Source organism: Oncorhynchus mykiss, chromosome 18 (genome assembly GCF_057628025.1).
Source record: "Oncorhynchus mykiss isolate SJ-2025 chromosome 18, ASM5762802v1, whole genome shotgun sequence".
Lineage (NCBI taxonomy): Eukaryota > Metazoa > Chordata > Actinopteri > Salmoniformes > Salmonidae > Oncorhynchus > Oncorhynchus mykiss.
The window spans coordinates 46,076,347-46,096,937 of record NC_143039.1 but is presented as its reverse complement, the minus strand read 5'-3'; the positions used below and the strand labels follow the sequence as shown (position 1 = coordinate 46,096,937).

At 43.7% G+C, this 20,591-nt stretch overlaps 1 protein-coding gene across 17 annotated transcripts in view; it reads right to left on the bottom strand.

Annotated features, from left to right (window-relative positions):
- Positions 1 to 20,591, bottom strand: part of LOC110496159 (microtubule-actin cross-linking factor 1) — a 271,227-nt gene that overhangs the window by 161,573 nt on the left and 89,063 nt on the right. For 15 of the 17 annotated variants that reach the window (XM_090208561.1, XM_090208575.1, XM_090208563.1 and 12 more), the window contains one exon: positions 7,455 to 7,516. In XM_090208561.1, coding sequence (XP_090064687.1) covers positions 7,455 to 7,516 — 62 coding nt within the window. Of the gene's footprint in view, positions 1 to 7,454; positions 7,517 to 11,848; positions 14,202 to 20,591 lie in introns of those variants that run through there. The other 2 variants (XM_090208571.1, XM_090208567.1) reach the window with 2 other exon arrangements.

The following is a 20,591-nucleotide window of genomic DNA, read 5'->3' as shown; positions in this document are numbered from 1 at the left end:
GAATGAGATGTTCAACGAGCAGGTGTCCACATACTTTTGGAATATAGTGTATCATGAGGGGGGTAGTTACCACTTCTGACTGGAAATGATGATGTCTCGTGCGATAACACAGAGTAGGGGGGAGAGAGAGAGGAGAGCGCATGAGAAAGAGAGGAGCGAGAGAGGGAAAGGAGAAGAGAGGAGCGAGAGGAGCGAGAGAAGCGAGAGAGAGAGAGAGAGAGAGAGAGAGAGAGAGAGAGAGAGAGAGAGAGAGAGAGAGAGAGAGAGAGAGAGAGAGAGTGTGGTCATCTTCGCTCAATTTACTGGAACCATTTCTCTGTCTCTCAGATTCAAAAAGCAATATTCAATCAATTCCACAGCTACCTGCCTTGTCTGGTATTGGTCCACTGTATTTGTGTGTCTAAGGGTCAGTTGTCTGGTATAGGTCCACTGTATGTGTGTGTCTAAGGGCCAGTTGTCTGGTATTGGTCCACTGTATTTGTGTGTCTAAGGGTCAGTTGTCTGGTATTGGTCCACTGTATTTGTGTGTCTAAGGGCCAGTTGTCTGGTATTGGTCCACTGTATGTGTGTGTCTAAGGGCCAGTTGTCTGGTATTGGTCCACTGTATTTGTGTGTCTAAGGGTCAGTTGTCTGGTATTGGTCCACTGTATTTGTGTGTCTAAGGGTCAGTTGTCTGGTATTGGTCCACTGTATTTGTGTGTCTAAGGGCCAGTTGTCTGGTATTGGTCCACTGTATGCGTGTGTCTAAGGGTCAGTTGTCTGGTATTGGTCCACTGTATTTGTGTGTCTAAGGGCCAGTTGTCTGGTATTGGTCCACTGTATTTGTGTGTCTAAGGGCCAGTTGTCTGGTATTGGTCCACTGTATGTGTGTGGCTAAGGGTCAGTTGTCTGGTATTGGTCCACTGTATTTGTGTGTCTAAAGGCCAGTTGTCTGGTATTGGTCCACTGTATGTGTGTGTCTAAGGGCCAGTTGTCTGGTATTGGTCCAGTTTCCCAGACACAGATTAAGCCTAGTTCTGATTTGAAAAGCTATTTACAATGGAGATTCTCCATTTAGTATGCTTATATAGTACAGTCCTAGGTTAAATCTGTGTTTGGGAAACAGGCCCTAGTTGTGTCATTGTGTTCCTGGCAAGCTGTCAACACAGGTCCCGAAAACCACAGTTCACAGTGAGGGCAGTGTTTATATGGATGTGTGTTTGATCTGTACAACACACTCCCAGAGTCAGCCATACACACCGACCTGACCACATGACGACACACACCCCGACCACAGCCACACCTGTCTGTCAGCTGATGTGAGGATTTGGTTGCATTATAAACATGGGTGCAGTCGGGTGATTAACAGAGAGAGCCAAGACAAACACAAGAACAGGTGGAGCGACTGGGTCACGTCACCTGTACTCTGTCAGCATCTCTACTGAACAGCCATGAAGCTCTGTGCTACGTAAACACCTGCGCTCGAGTGGAACGTCAACAGTACAGAGGAACTAGGCTGATAGGAAGAGAAAAAGGAACATGCATGATTCATTCTATTCCATACTAGACTACAAGAGACTGAAGACGTATCGCTTTAGTCTGGATTTTTTTCCACATTTTTGTTACATTACAGAAGTATTGTGAAATGGATTACATTTTTTTTTTGCAAATGGATTAAAAATAACTTAAATATTCACATAAGTTTTCAGACCTTTTGCTACAAGACTCATCCTGTGCATCCTGTTTACATTGATCATGAGATGTTTCGACAACCTGATTGGAGTCCACATGTGATACAGTGCCTTGCGAAAGTATTCGGCCCCCTTGAACTTTGCGACCTTTTGCCACATTTCAGGCTTCAAACATAAAGATATAAAACTGTATTTTTTTGTGAAGAATCAACAACAAGTGGGACACAATCATGAAGTGGAACGACATTTATTGGATATTTCAAACTTTTTTAACAAATCAAAAACTGAAAAATTGGGCGTGCAAAATGATTCAGCCCCCTTAAGTTAATACTTTGTAGCGCCACCTTTTGCTGTTATTACAGCTGTAAGTCGCTTGGAGTATGTCTCTATCAGTTTTGCACATCGAGAGACTGAAGTTTTTTCCCATTGCTCCTTGCAAAACAGCTCGAGCTCAGTGAGGTTGGATGGAGAGCATTTGTGAACAGCAGTTTTCAGTTCTTTCCACAGATTCTCGATTGGATTCAGGTCTGGACCTTGACTTGGCCATTCTAACACCTGGATATGTTTATTTTTGAACCATTCCATTGTAGATTTTGCTTTATGTTTTGGATCATTGTCTTGTTGGAAGACAAATCTCCGTCCCAGTCTCAGGTCTTTTGCAGACTCCATCAGGTTTTCCATCTTCCCATCAATTTTAACCATCTTCCCTGTCCCTGCTGAAGAAAAGCAGGCCCAAACCATGATGCTGCAACCACCATGTTTGACAGTGGGGATGGTGTGTTCAGCTGTGTTGCTTTTACGCCAAACATAACGTTTTGCATTGTTGCCAAAAAGTTCAATTTTGGTTTCATCTGACCAGAGCACCTTCTTCCACATGTTTGGTGTGTCTCCCAGGTGGCTTGTGGATCACTTTAAACAACACTTTTTATGGATATCTTTAAGAAATGTCTTTCTTCTTGCCACTCTTCCATGAAGGCCAGATTTGTGCAATATACAACTGATTGTTGTCCTATGGACAGAGTCTCCCACCTCAGCTGTAGATCTCTGCAGTTCATCCAGAGTGATCATGGGCCTCTTGGCTGCATCTCTGATCAGTCTTCTCCTTGTATGAGCTGAAAGTTTAGAGGGACGGCCAGGTCTTGGTAGATTTGCAGTGGTCTGATACTCCTTCCATTTCAATATTAAATCGCTTGCACAGTGCTCCTTGGGATGTTTAAAGCTTGGGAAATCTTTTTGTATCCAAATCCGGCTTTAAACTTCTTCACAACAGTATCTCGGACCTGCCTGGTGTGTTCCTTGTTCTTCATGATGCTCTCTGCGCTTTTAACGGACCTCTGAGACTATCACAGTGCAGGTGCATTTATATGGAGACTTGATTACACACAGGTGGATTGTATTTATCATCATTAATCATTTAGGTCAACATTGGATCATTCAGAGATCCTCACTGAACTTCTGGAGAGAGTTTGCTGCACTGAAAGTAAAGGGGCTGAATAATTTTGCACGCCCAATTTTTCAGTTTTTGATTTGTTAAAAAAGTTTGAAATATCCAATAAATGTCATTCCACTTCATGATTGTGTCCCAATTGTTGTTGATTCTTCACAAAAAAATACAGTTTTATATCTTTATGTTTGAAGCCTGAAATGTGGCAAAAGGTCGCAAAGTTCAAGGGGGCCTGAATACTTTCGCAAGGCACTGTAAATTCAATTGATTGGACATGATTTGGAAAAACCCACCCTTCTGTCTATATTAAGGTACCACAGTTGACAGTGCATGTCAAAGCAAAAGCCAAGCCATGAGGTCGAAGGAATTGTCCTAGAGCTCCGAGACGTGATTGTGTCAAGGCACAGATCTGGGGAAGGGTACCAAAACATTTCTGCAGCATTGAAGGTCCCTAAGAACAGTGGCCTCCATCATTCTTAGATGGAAGAAGTTTGGAACCACCAAGACTCGTCCTAGAGCACACCGCCCGGACAAACTGAGCAATTGGAGGAGAAGGGCCTTGGTCAGGGAGATGACCAAAAACCTAATGGTCACTCTGACAGAGCTCCAGAGTTCATCTGTGGAGATGGGAGAACCTTTCAGAAGGACAACCATCATCTCTGCAGCATTCCACCAATCAGGTCTTTATGGTAGAGTGGCCACATGGAAGACACTTCTCAGTAAAAGGCAAATGACAGCCCACTTGGAGTTTGCCAAAAGGCACCTAAAGGACTCTCAGACAATGAGAAACAAGATTCTCGGGTCTGATAAAACCAAGATTGAACTCTTTGGATTGAATGCCAAGTGTCACATCTGGAGGAAACCAAGCACCGCTCATCACGAGGCCAATACCATCCCTAAGGTGAAGCATGGTGGTGGCAGCATCATGCTGTGGGGATGTTTTTCAGGGACTGGGAGACCAGTCAGGATCGAGCAAAGTACAAAGAGATCCATGATGAAAACCTGCTCCAGAGTGCTCAGGACCTAACTGGGGCGAAAGTTCACCTTCCAACAGGACAACGACCCTTAGCACACAGCCAAGATAATGCAGGAGTGGCTTCGGGACCAGTCTCTGAATGTCCTGGAGTGGCCCAACCAGAGCAGGACTTGAACATCTCTGGAGAGACCTGAAAATAGCTGTGCAGCGACGCTTCCCATCCGACCTGACAGAACTTGAGAGGATCTGCAGAGAAGAATGGGAGAAACTCCCCAAATACAGGTGTGCCATGCTTGTTGCGTCATACTCAAGAAGACTCAAGGCTGTAATCACTGCCAAAGGTGCTTCAACAAAGTACTGAGTAAAGGGTCTGAATACTTATGTAAATGTGAATTTCCAGTTTAGTTTCTTTTAGATAAATTTGCCAAAATTGTTGCTTTGTTATTATGGGGTATTGTGTGTAGATTGATGAGAGAAAAAAAACAATGTAATCAATTTTAGAATAAGGCTGTAACATAACAAAATGTTGAAAAGGTTTAAGGGTCTGAACACTTTCCCAATGCACAGCAACACCTCCCCCATAAGCATTCCTGTCTCTTCTGTAGATGTTATATCCTTGTACTGCTACTTGCTGTATCACCAAATGAATTGTCGAAGCGAGTCTTAGAAATGGCTAATATATGAATGTTATCTGATGTTAGCAAGTTATTGATTTAATTAACCTAATTTCTAAGAATACATATATTTAATGAGCTATTTTCAGCCCTCTCCTGCGTAGCTTAAAGATGGTAATAGTATGGAAAAGAGCAAGCAAAGCAAGAGGGGGAAAAAACAAACATCCATTAATTAGCTGGTGTGTGCTGCGGAGTTGAAGCTCCAACCCCATAGGCTTGGCGCTCTCATCCTTCCCAGACTTTTGGAAGGGAGGGTGGACAATGAGCCTGTCATGCGGATGTAAACAATGTCCCTACGCAGATTTCATGGCTGGGATAAGGGTCTTTCCTCTTATGTCGCAGTGCTTCAGGATAGTCCTTGTTGAGTAAGTTGTACACGACCGTTCAAAAGTTTGGGGTCACTTAGAAATGTCAGTGTTTTTGAAAGAAAAGCACATTTTTTGTCCATTAAAATAACATCAAATTGATCAGAAACAGTGTAGATGTTGTTAATGTTGTAAATGACTATTGTAGCTGGAACGTGAAGAGGCGACTCCGGGATGCTTGGTTTGTTTGTTTGTGTGTATGTGTGTGTGTGTGTGTGTGTGTGTATGTATGTACGTACAGTGCCTTGCGAAAGTATTCGGCCCCCTTGAACTTTGCGACCTTTTGCCACATTTCAGGCTTCAAACAAAGATATAAAACTGTATTTTTTTGTGAAGAATCAACAACAAGTGGGACACAATCATGAAGTGGAACGACATTTATTGGATATTTCAAACTTTTTTAACAAATCAAAAACTGAAAAATTGGGCATGCAAAATTATTCAGCCCCTTTACTTGCAGTGCAGCAAACTCTCTCCAGAAGTTCAGTGAGGATCTCTGAATGATCCAATGTTGACCTAAATGACTAATGATGATAAATTACAATCCACCTGTGTGTAATCAAGTCTCCATATAAATGCACCTGCACTGTGATAGTCTCAGAGGTCCGTTAAAAGCGCAGAGAGCATCATGAAGAACAAGGAACACCAGGCAGGTCCGAGATACTGTTGTGAAGAAGTTTAAAGCCGGATTTGGATACAAAAAGATTTCCCAAGCTTTAAACATCCCAAGGAGCACTGTGCAAGCGATAATATTGAAATGGAAGGAGTATCAGACCACTGCAAATCTACCAAGACCTGGCCGTCCCTCTAAACTTTCAGCTCATACAAGGAGAAGACTGATCAGAGATGCAGCCAAGAGGCCCATGATCACTCTGGATGAACTGCAGAGATCTACAGCTGAGGTGGGAGACTCTGTCCATAGGACAACAATCAGTTGTATATTGCACAAATCTGGCCTTTATGGAAGAGTGGCAAGAAGAAAGCCATTTCTTAAAGATATCCATAAAAAGTGTCGTTTAAAGTTTGCCACAAGCCACCTGGGAGACACACCAAACATGTGGAAGAAGGTGCTCTGGTCAGATGAAACCAAAACGGCAACAATGCAAAACGTTATGTTTGGCGTAAAAGCAACACAGCTGAACACACCATCCCCGCTGTCAAACATGGTGGTGGCAGCATCATGGTTTGGGCCTGCTTTTCTTCAGCAGGGACAGGGAAGATGGTTAAAATTGATGGGAAGATGGATGGAGCCAAATACAGGACCATTCTGGAAGAACCTGATGGAGTCTGCAAAAGACCTGAGACTGGGACGGAGATTTGTCTTCCAACAAGACAATGATCCAAAACATAAAGCAAAATCTACAATGGAATGGTTCAAAAATAAACATATCCAGGTGTTAGAATGGCCAAGTCAAAGTCCAGACCTGAATCCAATCGAGAATCTGTGGAAAGAACTGAAAACTGCTGTTCACAAATGTTCTCCATCCAACCTCACTGAGCTCGAGCTGTTTTGCAAGGAGGAATGGGAAAACATTTCAGTCTCTCGATGTGCAAAACTGATAGAGACATACCCCAAGCGACTTACAGCTGTAATTGCAGCAAAAGGTGGCGCTACAAAGTACTTCTAATTGTGTTAGCATTCTGGTGATAGATGCCCAATGGGATTTTTTGCATTTTCTTTGGGGGGGGGGCATCCCCTTATGTACTAAACCGGTAATACAGTAAATCCCTGGATGAGAGAAGGACTGTATGACGATATATAAAAATTGGAATACTGCCCAACCCTGACAGACCAACTTAATTTTTTTATTAATATTTCAGATAAGTCGTAGAGAGAGAGAGCAACCAGACATAGAAAAGAGAGAAAGAGAAAGTCCGGAACAAACCAGCACCAAGACCGGCAACCCCATACAGACAACAGCCCTGAGACAGACAAATCCATTACTTCCAGTCAAACTATTACATTAATTTAATGCCAGACAGACTCAGTAATATCACCTGGTCACCTCAGCCTGCTACTGCCTCTAATCATACTATTAGAAAAATAATAACAGCCTAATTAACTCAGTGCATCTGCTCCCACAGAGTAATGAGAATAATGTTAGCCAGACACAGGCACACAGTAAACAAAAACAGAGTCAGTGCTGGAGGCACTGTGTGGAATTTAACAAATAATCTAGCACTACTATTCTACTTGATTCCTTTCTATGATGGTCTGAGTCACAATCGGTCTCCGCGTGTATGTGTGTGTGTGTGTGTGCCCAATTGCGCCACAACCCCTCACCAACCCCCCCCAAAAAATGATGCTGCGATTCTGTACTGTACCTTGATGAGATGTTTGTTCACCCATTTCATGAACGTTTTCTTCTGCACCCGGTCTCGCTCATCTGGAGAAGAAAAGAAGGAGCAAGAGAGAGAAACAGGAGAGAGAGTTCATTATACAACACGTACAGTGCAGCGTCATTCCTCAGTACTGTATTTGTTAGATGCACTCTCCATCGCCCTGAAACACTTCTCTGTACTGAAGCGGTCTGGTAGCCTGGGAGTGCAGCGTTGAGTCAGATTTAACCAGGCTAGCTGTCTGTTTCAGGCAGTGTTCCACTAAAATCTATTTGTCTGAACTGGGAGGACTCAACAGCAAATGTCTGCTTCCTTGGTAGCGTCTGGAAGACATTTGCCTCGTCATGCCTTTTGTTTTGTGCGAGTAGTACATTTGTTGACACTGCAGCGTCTTTGGTGACAGCATAGGATGCATTCCACCCAGCTACAGGAAACTTCATAGAGGATCAATGATCCTATTATATCAATTAACCTCAGTCAAAGCATAGGCTGGTGAGCTAACCTCTGGACCTAAACAGTGATTTTGGGAGGCTTGATGAGAAAATAAAGTCATGGCTTTATATTGACAGTAATGTGGCTTGCATAGTGAATAGGAGTGTTGACAAAAACCTTTACATGTTCTCTCATTCAAACTTCCTTCTGCCAAGGACTGACGGGCATAGAGCTGCTATGAGATTATCCTCACACACCCTCCCCTTTTGTTCACACACGCTACGACTCAATTGTGAACTATCTTTCACGCGAGCGCGCGCTTATTCAATATCGCCAAATAATGTACTCAAGCTTTCCCTCTCACTCACTCTTTTTCCATCACACACACACTTTTTTCCCCCCTCTCTCAGCCTATTTCGGTTTGCCTGTTCTGAGCTCAGTTCAGACCGCGTCATCCAGAGGCCAGAGGAGTGACACAGCGATGCCCAGAATAGAGCCTGATGGCAGGCTTCGTTGCGGTTATCTCCCCCTCCCCCACAGCCCATGGAGCCTCCTCTTCTCATATCTGGGTCTCTATGTATGGCATGCAAACGGGTAGGCCTGCGTTTCCTGCCTTCCTGTTCATATCCGACTCCCTCCAATGGAATGCCTCTTCCCGCTTTCCCTGGTTGTTACTATCTGGCAATGTTAGAAAGTGCATAAGGAGGTATTTAACAGCTAACGTGATTTGAACCACTACCCCAAACCCACATACAAACTGTATATCTTAACCCCCTATAATGAGAATATATCATATTTGGCAATATTAGCACACTTGATCTTTATAGCATGGCTACCTTGTGACTGCTTTCTCCCCTCCTCTGCTTTGTGCCAACCAATCAGAGAATAGTTCCTGCTGGTACTTCCCCAACTCGACTCCAATAGGCTCCACAGCTGACGTGGTTGCTGTGGTGACGCTATGACACCAAGCGGGCCATGTGGAGGGAGATCGGTCTACATACGTTACACACCACGTTAAAAACTGGTGTGAACGCACACTCTCTCTCGCACACGTTTCCCAGTTTGCAAACACAAGTGGTCTTAGTGAGCTTTTATATCTGTTAGTGGCCTCTTTTTGATAACGACAGACTGATATTTGACGAGACAGCACTTCAAAAGCTTGTCTGTTCAAACAATATTTTTTACAGTAGAAATGCTGGTCAAACACCTGCACACAGTGGGGGGGGGGGGGGGGGGGGGGGGGCAAGCCCATGGAACACACACACACACATTTCAACATGCTCTTGCTAAATTATTTCAACAGGAAAGCACACCTCAGTTAACAAACCTGCCTGGTACGCTAGCCTAGCCTGCTCAGTATAAACACTATGCTTTCTTTGTGACATTTGGGTTAGGCTTTGTAGTCATAAAAATCTGCTATTGTTAACAGTATACGGTGCCTTTGGGAAAGTATTCAGACCCCTTCACTTTTCCACATTTTGTTACGTTATAGCCTTACTGTAAAAAAAAATAAAAATGTAAGTCCTCAGCAATCTACATATCCCATAATGACAAAGCGAAACGTTTTTTTTTTTTATGTTTTGCAAATGTACATTTCTATATAAAAATAGAAATACCTTATTTTAATAAGTATTCAGACCCCAGACTCGAAATGTAGCTCAGGTGCATCCTGTTTTCATTCATCATCCTTGAGATCTTTGTCCAACTTGATTGGAGTCCACCTGTGATAAATTCAGTTGATTGGACATGATTGGAAAAAGGTGGCTGTCTATATAAGGTCCCACAGTTGACAGTGTATGTCAGAGCAAAAACCAAGCCATGAGGTCGGAGGAATTGTCCGTAGAACTCCGAGACAGGATTGTGTCGAGACACAGATCTGGGGAAGAGTGCCATAAAATGTCTGCAGCATTGAAGGTCCCCAAGAACACAGGTGTCCTCCGTCATTCTGAAGTTTAAAACCGCCAAGATTCTTCCTAGAGCTGGCCGCTCAGGCAAACTGAGCAATTTGGGGAGAAGGGCCTTGGACAGGGAGGTGACAGGATGGTCACTCTGACAGAGCTCCTCTGTGGGGATGGGAGAAACTTCCAGAAGGACAACCATCTCTGCAGCACTCCAACAATCAGGTCTTTATGGTAGAGTGACCAGACGGAAGACACTCCTCAGTAAAAGGCACGACAGCCCACTTGGACCATGAGAAACAAAATTCTCTGGTCTGCTAAAAAACAAGATTGAACTCTTTGACCTGAATTACCAAGCGACACATCTGGAGGAAACCTGCACCATCCCTTTAGTGAAACATGGTGGTGGCAGCATCATGCTATGGGGATGTTTTTCAGCGGCAGGGACTGGGAGACTTGTCAGAATTGATCCGTTCATCTTTGCTTCAAACTACAGAGAGATCCTTGATGAAAACCTGCTCCAGATCACTCAGGACCTCAGACTGGGGTGAACGACCCAAAGCACACAGCCAAGACAACGCAGGAGTGGCTTCGGGACAAGTCGTCTGAATGTCGTTGAGTGGCCCAGCCAGATCCCGGACCTGAACTCGATCAAACATTTCTGAAGAGACCTGAAAATAGCTGTGCAGCATCACTCCCCATCCAACCTGACAGAGCTTGAGAGGATCTGCAGAGAAGAATGGGGAAAAACTCCCCAAATACAGGTGTGCCAAGCTTGTAGCGTCATACCCTAGAAGACTCTAGACTGTAGTCGCTGCCAAAGGTCCAACAAAGTACTGATTAAAAGGGTCTGAATACTTATGTAAAATGTGATATTTCCATTTTTTATTTGATATAAATTACCAAAATTACTAAAAACCTATTTTTGCTTTGTCATCATGGGGCATTGTGTGTAGATTGAGGGGAAAAAAACAATGTAATAGGTTACAGCCTTATTGTAAATTTTTTTTTAAAAATTTAAAAAAAATTAACACAATGTGGGGAATAAAATCAAGGCGTCTGAATACTTTCCGAAGGCACTGTATAAAAAAAAGCATGGTGCCCCCTAGATGTTGAGACAGGAATTAACACGGTGCGCCACATTGACAACTGCCAGTGGGGGACACGTCCATTGCCACTGAACTGTGATGGGGAGTTAAATTATTAGCTTAAATTATGACTATTCAATTTACCAATCACATAAGGAAATCATAACTTTCATAAGTATGCAAATGGAATGCTGCATGGAATGCTTTGTATTTCTTAAGGTGAAAATGTACCTCCCCAAACTTGTAACTCACGCGCCTATGAGCACGACAGTTAGGCCAAGGTTGTTTCGATGCTAATGTTGTGCCCCTCCGCCCAGCCGGCTATGCCGATGACACCAATCACCGACACCTGAAATTCCATGACAGTCACAGCCCTATTGCCATGGGAAGAGCCTACAAACCAACAAGGTGGTGTGTGTGCTGTGTTTGCATGTGTGACAGCCACGGAGAGGCACACATTTCACCACACAGAGAGACCTTGTTCAGCGTTATACACCCCTCCACACTGTCCAAATACAACACACAGAAATGACGCTCACACACACTACCACTAGTGTCTTCACACTATATACAACATTGGTTGATTATAGTGCACAAACAGCACAAGGAGTTGTCAACAGTACAGACAACTCTACCAGTGTACAAAACACAGGACACACACGATAACAGCCTACACACACAGACAAACACACACATTTTATTTCGCCTAAGTAAACACTTTCCGACTGTACAATGCTTGACACATGCATAATCTATGTGATAATGCCAGAGAAGCCAGTGTTTGGGGGATATATTGGCACGGGTGTTGTTAGGCCCGAGACGATGTTGAATGCGGTTTTAACCAATCAGCATTCAGGATGAGACCCACCCGTTCTATAAAATTGCATAGAAACGCATACGGTCTTTCTCAGAAACACACACACATTACACTTTACATGAACCAACCCGAACCGGCACTGACCTGCGCAGCACATGAGAGAGTGCAGGTGAGCATTGAGGCTGCACTCGTTACGGTAGTCCTGCCACATCCTTGTTACCGTTCCACCTCTCTGCATTTCCTTCCTCTTTCCTTTACCTGGCTCCTACAAGCACTTCCTCATTTCTCCCCCAGGGTAAGTCCACATGTGTCATTCCAAAGTCAGGCATCAAACCAGAGGCAATGTAAACAAATTGCTATTCCAGTTTCCACAAATGTCAAAACAAGAGTCTATTCCAATGAATTTGATTCCCCCAAAAAGGACAAGTCTCCCGGCGTCTCAGGCAAGCAGAGGGACATATTTCTGGGTTGCCTCTTTCTTTCTGTCGCTCCCTTGTTCCCTCTCTCCTTCCGCCAGTCCTGCTGTCGCTGCCATTTCAAAACTCTACGCCAGCTCTCTGTCGCCGGAGCAGTCACACGTGTGTGTCAAAGTCACAGGTTGCCCCTCCCTCCGGGGAATAAGGACCACCTCTCCAAGCTTCTTCCACTCTTGTTCTCTCGCACTCCCTCAGGCACTCCTGTCCCCTGCTACCTCACTGGTCTGAGGCATAGTCTCTCGCTCCCTTTCTCGCTCACACTATTCCTGGTGCAAGACAGGCACCTTGTGAACTAACATGCAGTTGTCAGGCAGTGGCTCTGCAGAGCAGGTTCAGAGCTGCGGTTCTCCCTCCTTCACACAGCCTCCCTCTCTCCCTCCCTCTCCCCCTCGCTCTTTAAAAAGTCTCTGCAGTCCTCCGGTTGAGATTTGTATCCTGCCAAGATGTGGCAACAGCAGGTTGAGGAAACTGTCTGCCGTTGACACTTGTGAATGAGATGGTTTTTCCTTCTTCAGTCTTCGAGAGCAAAGGAAGTAAGTACACTTTGTAGAGAAACGCTGGTTGAGGTAGATGATAAGGAGTCAAAAAGAGAACGTGCTCGTTTATAGTCCTGGAAGTGTCCCTTTATGATGATGTCATCCACTCAAGTAATCGGCAGACTCCAGTGTTTTGATTCCAGTCGGTTGCCATGTGAACACACACAAACCTCCCTGACTAACAGAAACAAGACACTGCTAGCTCTAGACTGTAACCAAGATCAATATAATATTTTGCTTTCTCTTTCCTCTTTATTGGCCTGGGAACATAAATTGACCACAAACCCAGAAGAAAGCCCCTGGCTGTCCAGTGCAGAGACACCAGTCATGGTGCTTTCTGCCAGTGAGTGTTGTGGGTTCTAGACCTCTCATCTGATCACTAAAAGATCTGCAAAGCCTTGTGGTGTCATCGGATTTAATAAATACAGGAAAGCAGCCCGAGACAGAGAGACAGAGAACCTACTTCAGATAATCATAATAATCTGAGTAGCAGCCTTGGTCAATGAGATATTTGTATCATTCTATGCTATGGGTCAGGGCTGTGGTGTTTTTCTGTGTGTATGAGGTCGTCAGATTTCTTGACTCCTCTCCAGGCTGGTTCGAAGCAGACTGGCACAAGCACCAGTTACCAGTAAACAAGAAGGCTCTTCAGCGTAGAACCACCCTCCCATGGAACCACACACACCCACTAACATTCACAGACCGGAACAAAACACACTTTTGTCTCAGCACTCTAAATCCCCAGCGTTGACTCATCCTTCAGTGTAACCCCCCTTTTCTATGACTAAGCATTCCCTAGATACAACGGCATTTTCCCTTCAAATCTGTCGATGCTGCAGAGATAAGAGTCAAAAACCTTTCAAAATGCTAGCGCCTACAATAACTTCTGCACCGTCATGGTTCAATTTAAGCAACAGCAACTCAAATCAATAGTAGTACTGAAATGGTGAGTCAGCAAAAACCGCTGCAGCAACTTAGCTTCGTAGAACAACACTGAAGGCATACGAACACGCGAGCGGAACAGTGCCATTAGCACTAAGAGTCAGCGAGAGACGTCAGAGCAATGGCTGCCCTGTCCACACGCTGGTATTAATCTGTAGTTTCTTACGGAAATACTAAGACCTATAGTTTAGCATACAAAAGAGCTGGACACGACACATCTAGTCAGCCCCAACGAAAGCAGTGACGCGCACACACTCGTGACGACAGCACACTCTGTTGGAACGGTCCAAAACACACTCGTCCTCTCCTCCTCTTCCTGACGGTGTGTCACTCGAGTAGCCTTGTTTTCCTCCTCCTACAGTGACCTCTAATCTCTCCACATATCCAATCCTCATCTCTCGTTCTTTTTTTTGTTCTGTGCCTTTCCCTCTGTTCACTCCACTCTTATTTTTTAAAGGATGATTCTCTCCTGCGTTTATAGAGCGAGAGAGCTGTTCCTTTGCTCCGTTTCTCCCTCGGCCCTCCAAACTATAAATACCAGACAGAGCTTACGCTCTTAATGCCACGCAGTATGCTTATCCCTCCCTCCCTCCCTCTCTCTCTCGTTATGACGTCTAATCTCTCCCCTCGTCGCTACACTCCTCCAATTAAACAGAGGAAGTTACCGCTCCCCAAGTTCTCTTCTTCCTGCTGCTGTTCGCCCTCGATCTTCTTTTCTCTTCTCCATGTTTTAGTGTGATGTCATTCCATTTCCCTTGCACTTTCTCCCTTCCCACAGTCATCAAAATGTCCCAGAGTTGTTCATCGCTCTCTGTCAGGAGTGGCACTCAGCAGGAAGTTGTACCAGTCTCTCTTCACATCGATCCCTCTCCATCCGCTTTACTATGACCATATAGACCTTATAAATAGTCAATTAACTCCTATAGCAAATCTAAAACCAACCACACCATAAAGCAATATTCCCCAAAGTATCCACCTGCAATATTGACAAATATCCAAACCACTCGTATCAGATAACTGTCTTTCTAAACCTGTGTCGATACTCTGCGCCTGTCTGCATCATAATCCTTCCTCAATTACCAGGGCCCTCCGTGGTAGCTCTCTGGAGGAGCGGTCATCAGGTTAGCATAGATCGGATTTGGGGTCCTTGTGACTTGAAAAGACTCTGATAAATGGGCAGTGTAAATATTACTAGGACAGCAACATCTGGAGGACATGCTGTGTATCTACGTATAGGATAACCGACACTATGGGGACGCATGTTTGGTTTCGTAAGGTTACGTCTGCAGTAGTTGAGTCGAAACGCACAATACCAGTCAAAAGTTTGGACACACCTACTCATTCAAAAAAAAAAAAAAATTAAGTTTTACATTGTAGAATAATAGTGAAGACATCAAAACTAGGAAATAACACATGGAATCATGTTGTAACCAATGTTTTTTTAAACAAATCAAACAATTTTATATTTGAGATTCTTCAAAGTAGACACCCTTTGCCTTGGTGACAGCTCTGCACCCTTTTGCTATTCTCTCAACCAGCTTCATGAGGTAGTCAACTGGAATGCATTTCAATTAACAGGTGTGCCTTGTTAAAAGTGAATTTGTGGAATTTATTTCCTTCTTAATTTGTTTGAGCCAATTACTTGTGACAAGGTGGGGGGGTTATACAGATACAGTATTTGGTAAAAAGCCAAGTCCATATTATGGCAAGAACAACTCAAATAAGCAAAGAGAAACAACAGTCCCTCATTACTTTAAGACATGAAGGTTAGTCAATACGGAACATTTCAAGAACTTTGAAAGTTTCTTCAAGTGCAGTCGCAAAAACCATCAAGCACTATGATGAAACTGTCTCTAATGAGGACTGCCACAGGAAAGGAAGACCCAGAGTTACCTCTGTTGCAGAGGAGAAGTTCATTAGTTACCAGCCTCAGATATTGCAGCCCAAATAAATGCTTCACAGAGTTCAAGTTACTGACAAATCTCAACATCAACTGTTCAGATGAGACAGTGTGAATCAGAGCTTTATGGCTGAACATTTAGAGACTTCCTTGGGCCAAGAAACACAAGAAATGGACATTGGTCCGGTGGAAATCTGTCATGTCTGGAATCCAATTTTGCGATTTTTGGTTCCGACAGCCCTGTCTTTGTGAGACACAGAGTAGCTGAACGGATGATCTCCCCATGTGTGGTTCCCACCCTGAAGCATGGAGGAGGAGGTGTGATGGTGTGGGGGTGCTTTGCTGGTGACAATATCAGTGATTTATTTAGAATTCAAAGCACACTTAACCAGCATGGTTACCACAGCATTCTGTAGCGATACGCTATCCCATCAGGTTTGCACTTAGGACAATCATTTGTTTTTCAACAGGACAATGACAACACACCTCCAGGCTGTGTAAGGGCTATTTGACCAAGGAGGAGAGTGATGGAGTGCTGCATCAGATGACAATCGCCCGACCTCAACCCAATTGAGATGGTTTGGGATGAGTTGAACCGCAGAGTGAAGGAAAATCAGCCAACAAGTGTCAGCATATGTGGGAACTCCTTTAAGACTGTTGGAAAAGCATTCCAGGTGAAACTGGTTAAGAGAATGCTAAGAGCGTGCAAAGCTATCAAAGGCAAAAGGGTACAGTTGAATTTGGAAGTTAACAAACACCTTAGCCAAATACATTTAAACTCAGTTTTTCACAATTCCTGAAATTTTATCCTAGTAAAAATGCATTTTTTTAGGTCAGGTAGGATCACCACTTTATGTTAACATGAAATGTCAGAATAAGAGTAGGGAGAATGAATAATTTCAGCTTTTATTTCTCTCATCACATTCCCAGTAGGTCAAAAGTTTACATACACTTAATTAGTATTTGGTGGCGTTGCCTTTAAATGGTTTAATTTGGGTCAAATGTTTCAGGTAGCCTCCCACAATAGATTGGGTGAATTTTGGCCCATTCCTCCTGACTGAGCTGGTGTAACCGAGTCAGGTTTGTAGGCCTCCTTGCTCGCACATGCTTTTTCAGTTCTGCCCACACATTTCCTATAGGATTGAGGTCAGGGCTGTGTGATGGCCACTCCAATACCATGACTTTGTTGCCATTTTGCCACAATCTTGGAAGTATGCTTGGGGTCATTGTCCATTTGGAAGACCCATTTGCGACCAAGCTTTAACTTCCTGACTGATGTCTTGAGATGTTGCTTCAATATAATCACAATTTTCCTGCCTCATGATGCCATCTGTTTTGTGAAGGGCACGAGTCCCTCCTGCAGCAAAGCACCCCCACAACATGATGCTGCCACCCATGTGCTTCGCGATTGGGATGGTGTTCTTCGGCTTGCAAGCCTCCCCCTTTTTCCTCCAAACATAACGATGGTCATTATAGCCAAACAGTTCTATTTTTGTTTCATCAGACCAGAGGACATTTCTCCAAAAAGTACCATCTTTGTCCCCATGTGCAGTTGCAAACCGTAGTCTGGCTTTTATATGGCGGTTTTGGAGCAGTGGCTTCTTCCTTGCTGAGTGGCCTTTCAGGTTATGTCGATATAGGACTCGTTTTACTGTGGATAAAAATACTTTTGTACCCGTTTCCTCCAGCACCTTCACAAGGTCCATTGCTGTTGTTCTGGGATTAATTTGCACTTTTCGCACCAAAGTACGTTCATCTCTAGCAGACAGAGCGCATCTCCTTTCTGAGCGGTACGACGGCTGCGTGGTCCCATGGTGTTTATACTTGCGTACTATTGTTTGTACAGATGAGCGTGGTACCGTCAGGCATTTGGAAATTGCTCCCAAGGATGAACCAGACTTGTGGAGGTCTACAATGTTTTTTCGGAGGTCTTGGCTGATTTCTTTTGATTTTCCCATGATGTCAAGCAAAGAGGCACTGAGTTGAAGGTAGGCCTCCAATTGACTCAAATTATGTCAATTAGCCTATCAGAAGCTTCTAAAGCCATGACATAATTTTCTGGAATTTCCAAAGCTATTTAAAGGCACAGTCAACTTAGTGCATGTAAACTTCTGACGCACTGGAATTGTGATACAGTGAATTATAAGTTACATAATCTGTCTGTAAGCAATTGTTGGAAAAGTTACTTGTGTCATGCACAAAGTAGATGTCCTAACCGACTTGCCAAAACTACAGTTTGTTAACAAGAAATTTGTGAAGTGTTTGAAAAACAAGTATTAATGACTCCAACCTAAGTGTATGTAAACTTCCGACTTCAACTGTAGTTACTTGGAAGAATCTCCAATATAAAATGTATTTAGATTTGTTTAACACCTTTTTGGTTTCTACATGATACCATATGTGTCATTTGATGTCATCACTATTATTCTACAATGTAGAAAATAGTAAAAATAAAGAAAACCCCTTGAATGAGTACGTGTCCAAACTTTTGACTGGTACGTCTATGATGGGTTCAGATTTGGTCCAGTCTGGTCCATCTGTGGACGTTAACATCAAGGCCAGGGTGGACTGACCAACTTTCAACTACTTTTCAACGTCCATGGACATCCGGTGTCGGTCGGTGCTCAGTGGGTGAAGATGCTGGTTAAAGTAAATCGTAGGGCTGACCTCAATTAGTGGTCTGGTTGATTGTTTGATAGGCTATAGCTCCCCATTACATACAGTATATCACCAGTACTACATTTACCATTAAACCCTATAATTATCTACAATGTTTTGTTAGGGTCATTTCTGTTAATGCATTCAATATATTCTTATTCCGGTCTTTTACCGCTCTCATTGTCGGAGTGGACGCGTTGTTTGCAGAGTGAACAACCTATGCTACACTTGTCATACCATGTACGAGTTGTCAATTTACTCATGGTCTTTTGTTGAGTAAGGACGCACACCTGATTACACATAGAATTAGGCCTATAAGCCATCTGGCCTGCGTGCAAATGTATGCATATAAACGTGCCCATATGGGGATCTGATAGTATTTCTGATTGGCTTAACCCACCACCACGAATGAACTGTGGAGCTTCTCAAAGTAATGTTGTTTTCTTCACCTCAAACAGCAAGCAAACAAAGTCTGTTTTAACATCCATTGAGAATGACAATAGTTCCGAAATGTATTTGAAAAATCTTGGACTGCTCTCCCCCTTTCGATAACCACTCGGCGTGAAGGTGAAAAGTGTCACGCTCTGATCCAGTGGAAATTTCATAAAATAGGCCTACCTGACTACTTCTTATCCCTTGCTCAAATAGCCGACAGATGCATCCGTCCAGAGCTCACTGGCGTGGGAAACTGAGGGCCCAGAATATTGAATACAATTTTTTTTTTTTAAATCAGGACATTTTATACCTGCAGGATGCAATATTTTTATTTGTTGGCTTTATGTAGGTTATGTTTTACACTTTTTCAGGTTTGTATAATTTTCATTTAGATTTAGATGGAATTTTGATTAACCACATAACAAGGATTTTAAGATACGAAGACATCATTATGAATGAAATAAGTTATACAAAAACGTGCACTTAACTGGCACGCAGATCGGTAGAAACAGTAAGATGAATTGGCATTCCACATTTAAAAAAAAGTTGCCAACACCTCGTGTAGTCTGTACCGGGCAACTTCTGGAGAGTAAAGGCAGAATCGGCGAAAGCCAGCAGGAGCTGAAGGAGGGTGGTCGGCTCAGGTTAAGTTTATCTTGATCTCTTGTCATTTGGGTCTTATTTCATCAGACGGTGTGTTTAAAGCATGAGACAAACTCAATGCATATAATTGATTTGATTAAAACCCACATACGGTGCCTCTATGAAATCATACACATTGAACATTTTGGACCAATCGATTGGTCGAAAGAAGAGGACTTTCGGTCGACCAAGATTTGTTTTAGTCGGGGACAGCCCTAGAACAATTTACAATGACGCCTTTTGAGAGCTTGGTTCTGGCGATCTCTATTTCCAGGTCTTCTCTGAGCTCCTCGTTGCGCCGGATCCCTTCTTCCCTTCTTCTTCCAAGCTTAATAAACATGCTTGCCTGCATCACCCACACACAGTGCCACCCACACACAGCTATGTATCAATCTGTACCACACTTTAGAAAGCCTAATAAACATGCTTGCCTGCATCACCCACACACAGTGCCACCCACACACACACAGAGTGAAACCCACACACAGCCCCAAGAAATGGAACACAGCACAGCTGTCCTATCCAGTCCCTTCAGATCGTGAAGGTAGGTTCCTGTACAAATAGGAAGTGGCAGTCGGAAAATGGTCACTCCTCCCGAGGCATCGCTGTCGAACACAAGAGCCGGACGATCCCTCACCGTTCCTCAGCTCCTATCGACCCAGACAATTAGCAGAACGTCCTCACCAGCGGCCACTGTTGTCCTTTCTGGCTATTGAGTACATAGTGGCTCATGCTAGAATAGGCGATCAAAGTCACTTACCACTGGGATAACAGGTAGCTGGATCCAGACCGACTGTGATGCTTTCCATATCTTGTATTAGGCTTTACATTAAAGGACGTAGGCCTCGTACAGGACTGCACCGGTACAACAACATATTTGTTACGGTGCTTATCATCAGCTCAGCATAATTGGCCAGGTGACGGTGGGGAGCTGCTCATTGTCACCAAAGTGACGTTGCTCATTTGCATTAGGCTGACACGATATTCTAAAAAGCAGACACACAAACAAAAACGTCAACGCCAATTAAGTTGATATGAAACAGTGGCACATGAAAAGGTAGCAGCTGTGCTGTAGAAAAGGCCAAATAAGGAGAACTGCCCTAGAATGACTCACACCGGTAGAGATCTAATCAGACACACACTGTACACAACAACTAAAATCAGACTAGCAAGTCAAAGGCTATGAGATAAAAAATAAAAAAAGTACTCTGGAAAGTAACAGTCTCCTTAAACTGAAATCCAACAGAAAGAAGCTACATGCTAACTGTCATCTACACTAATTCAAAACCCCAATACAT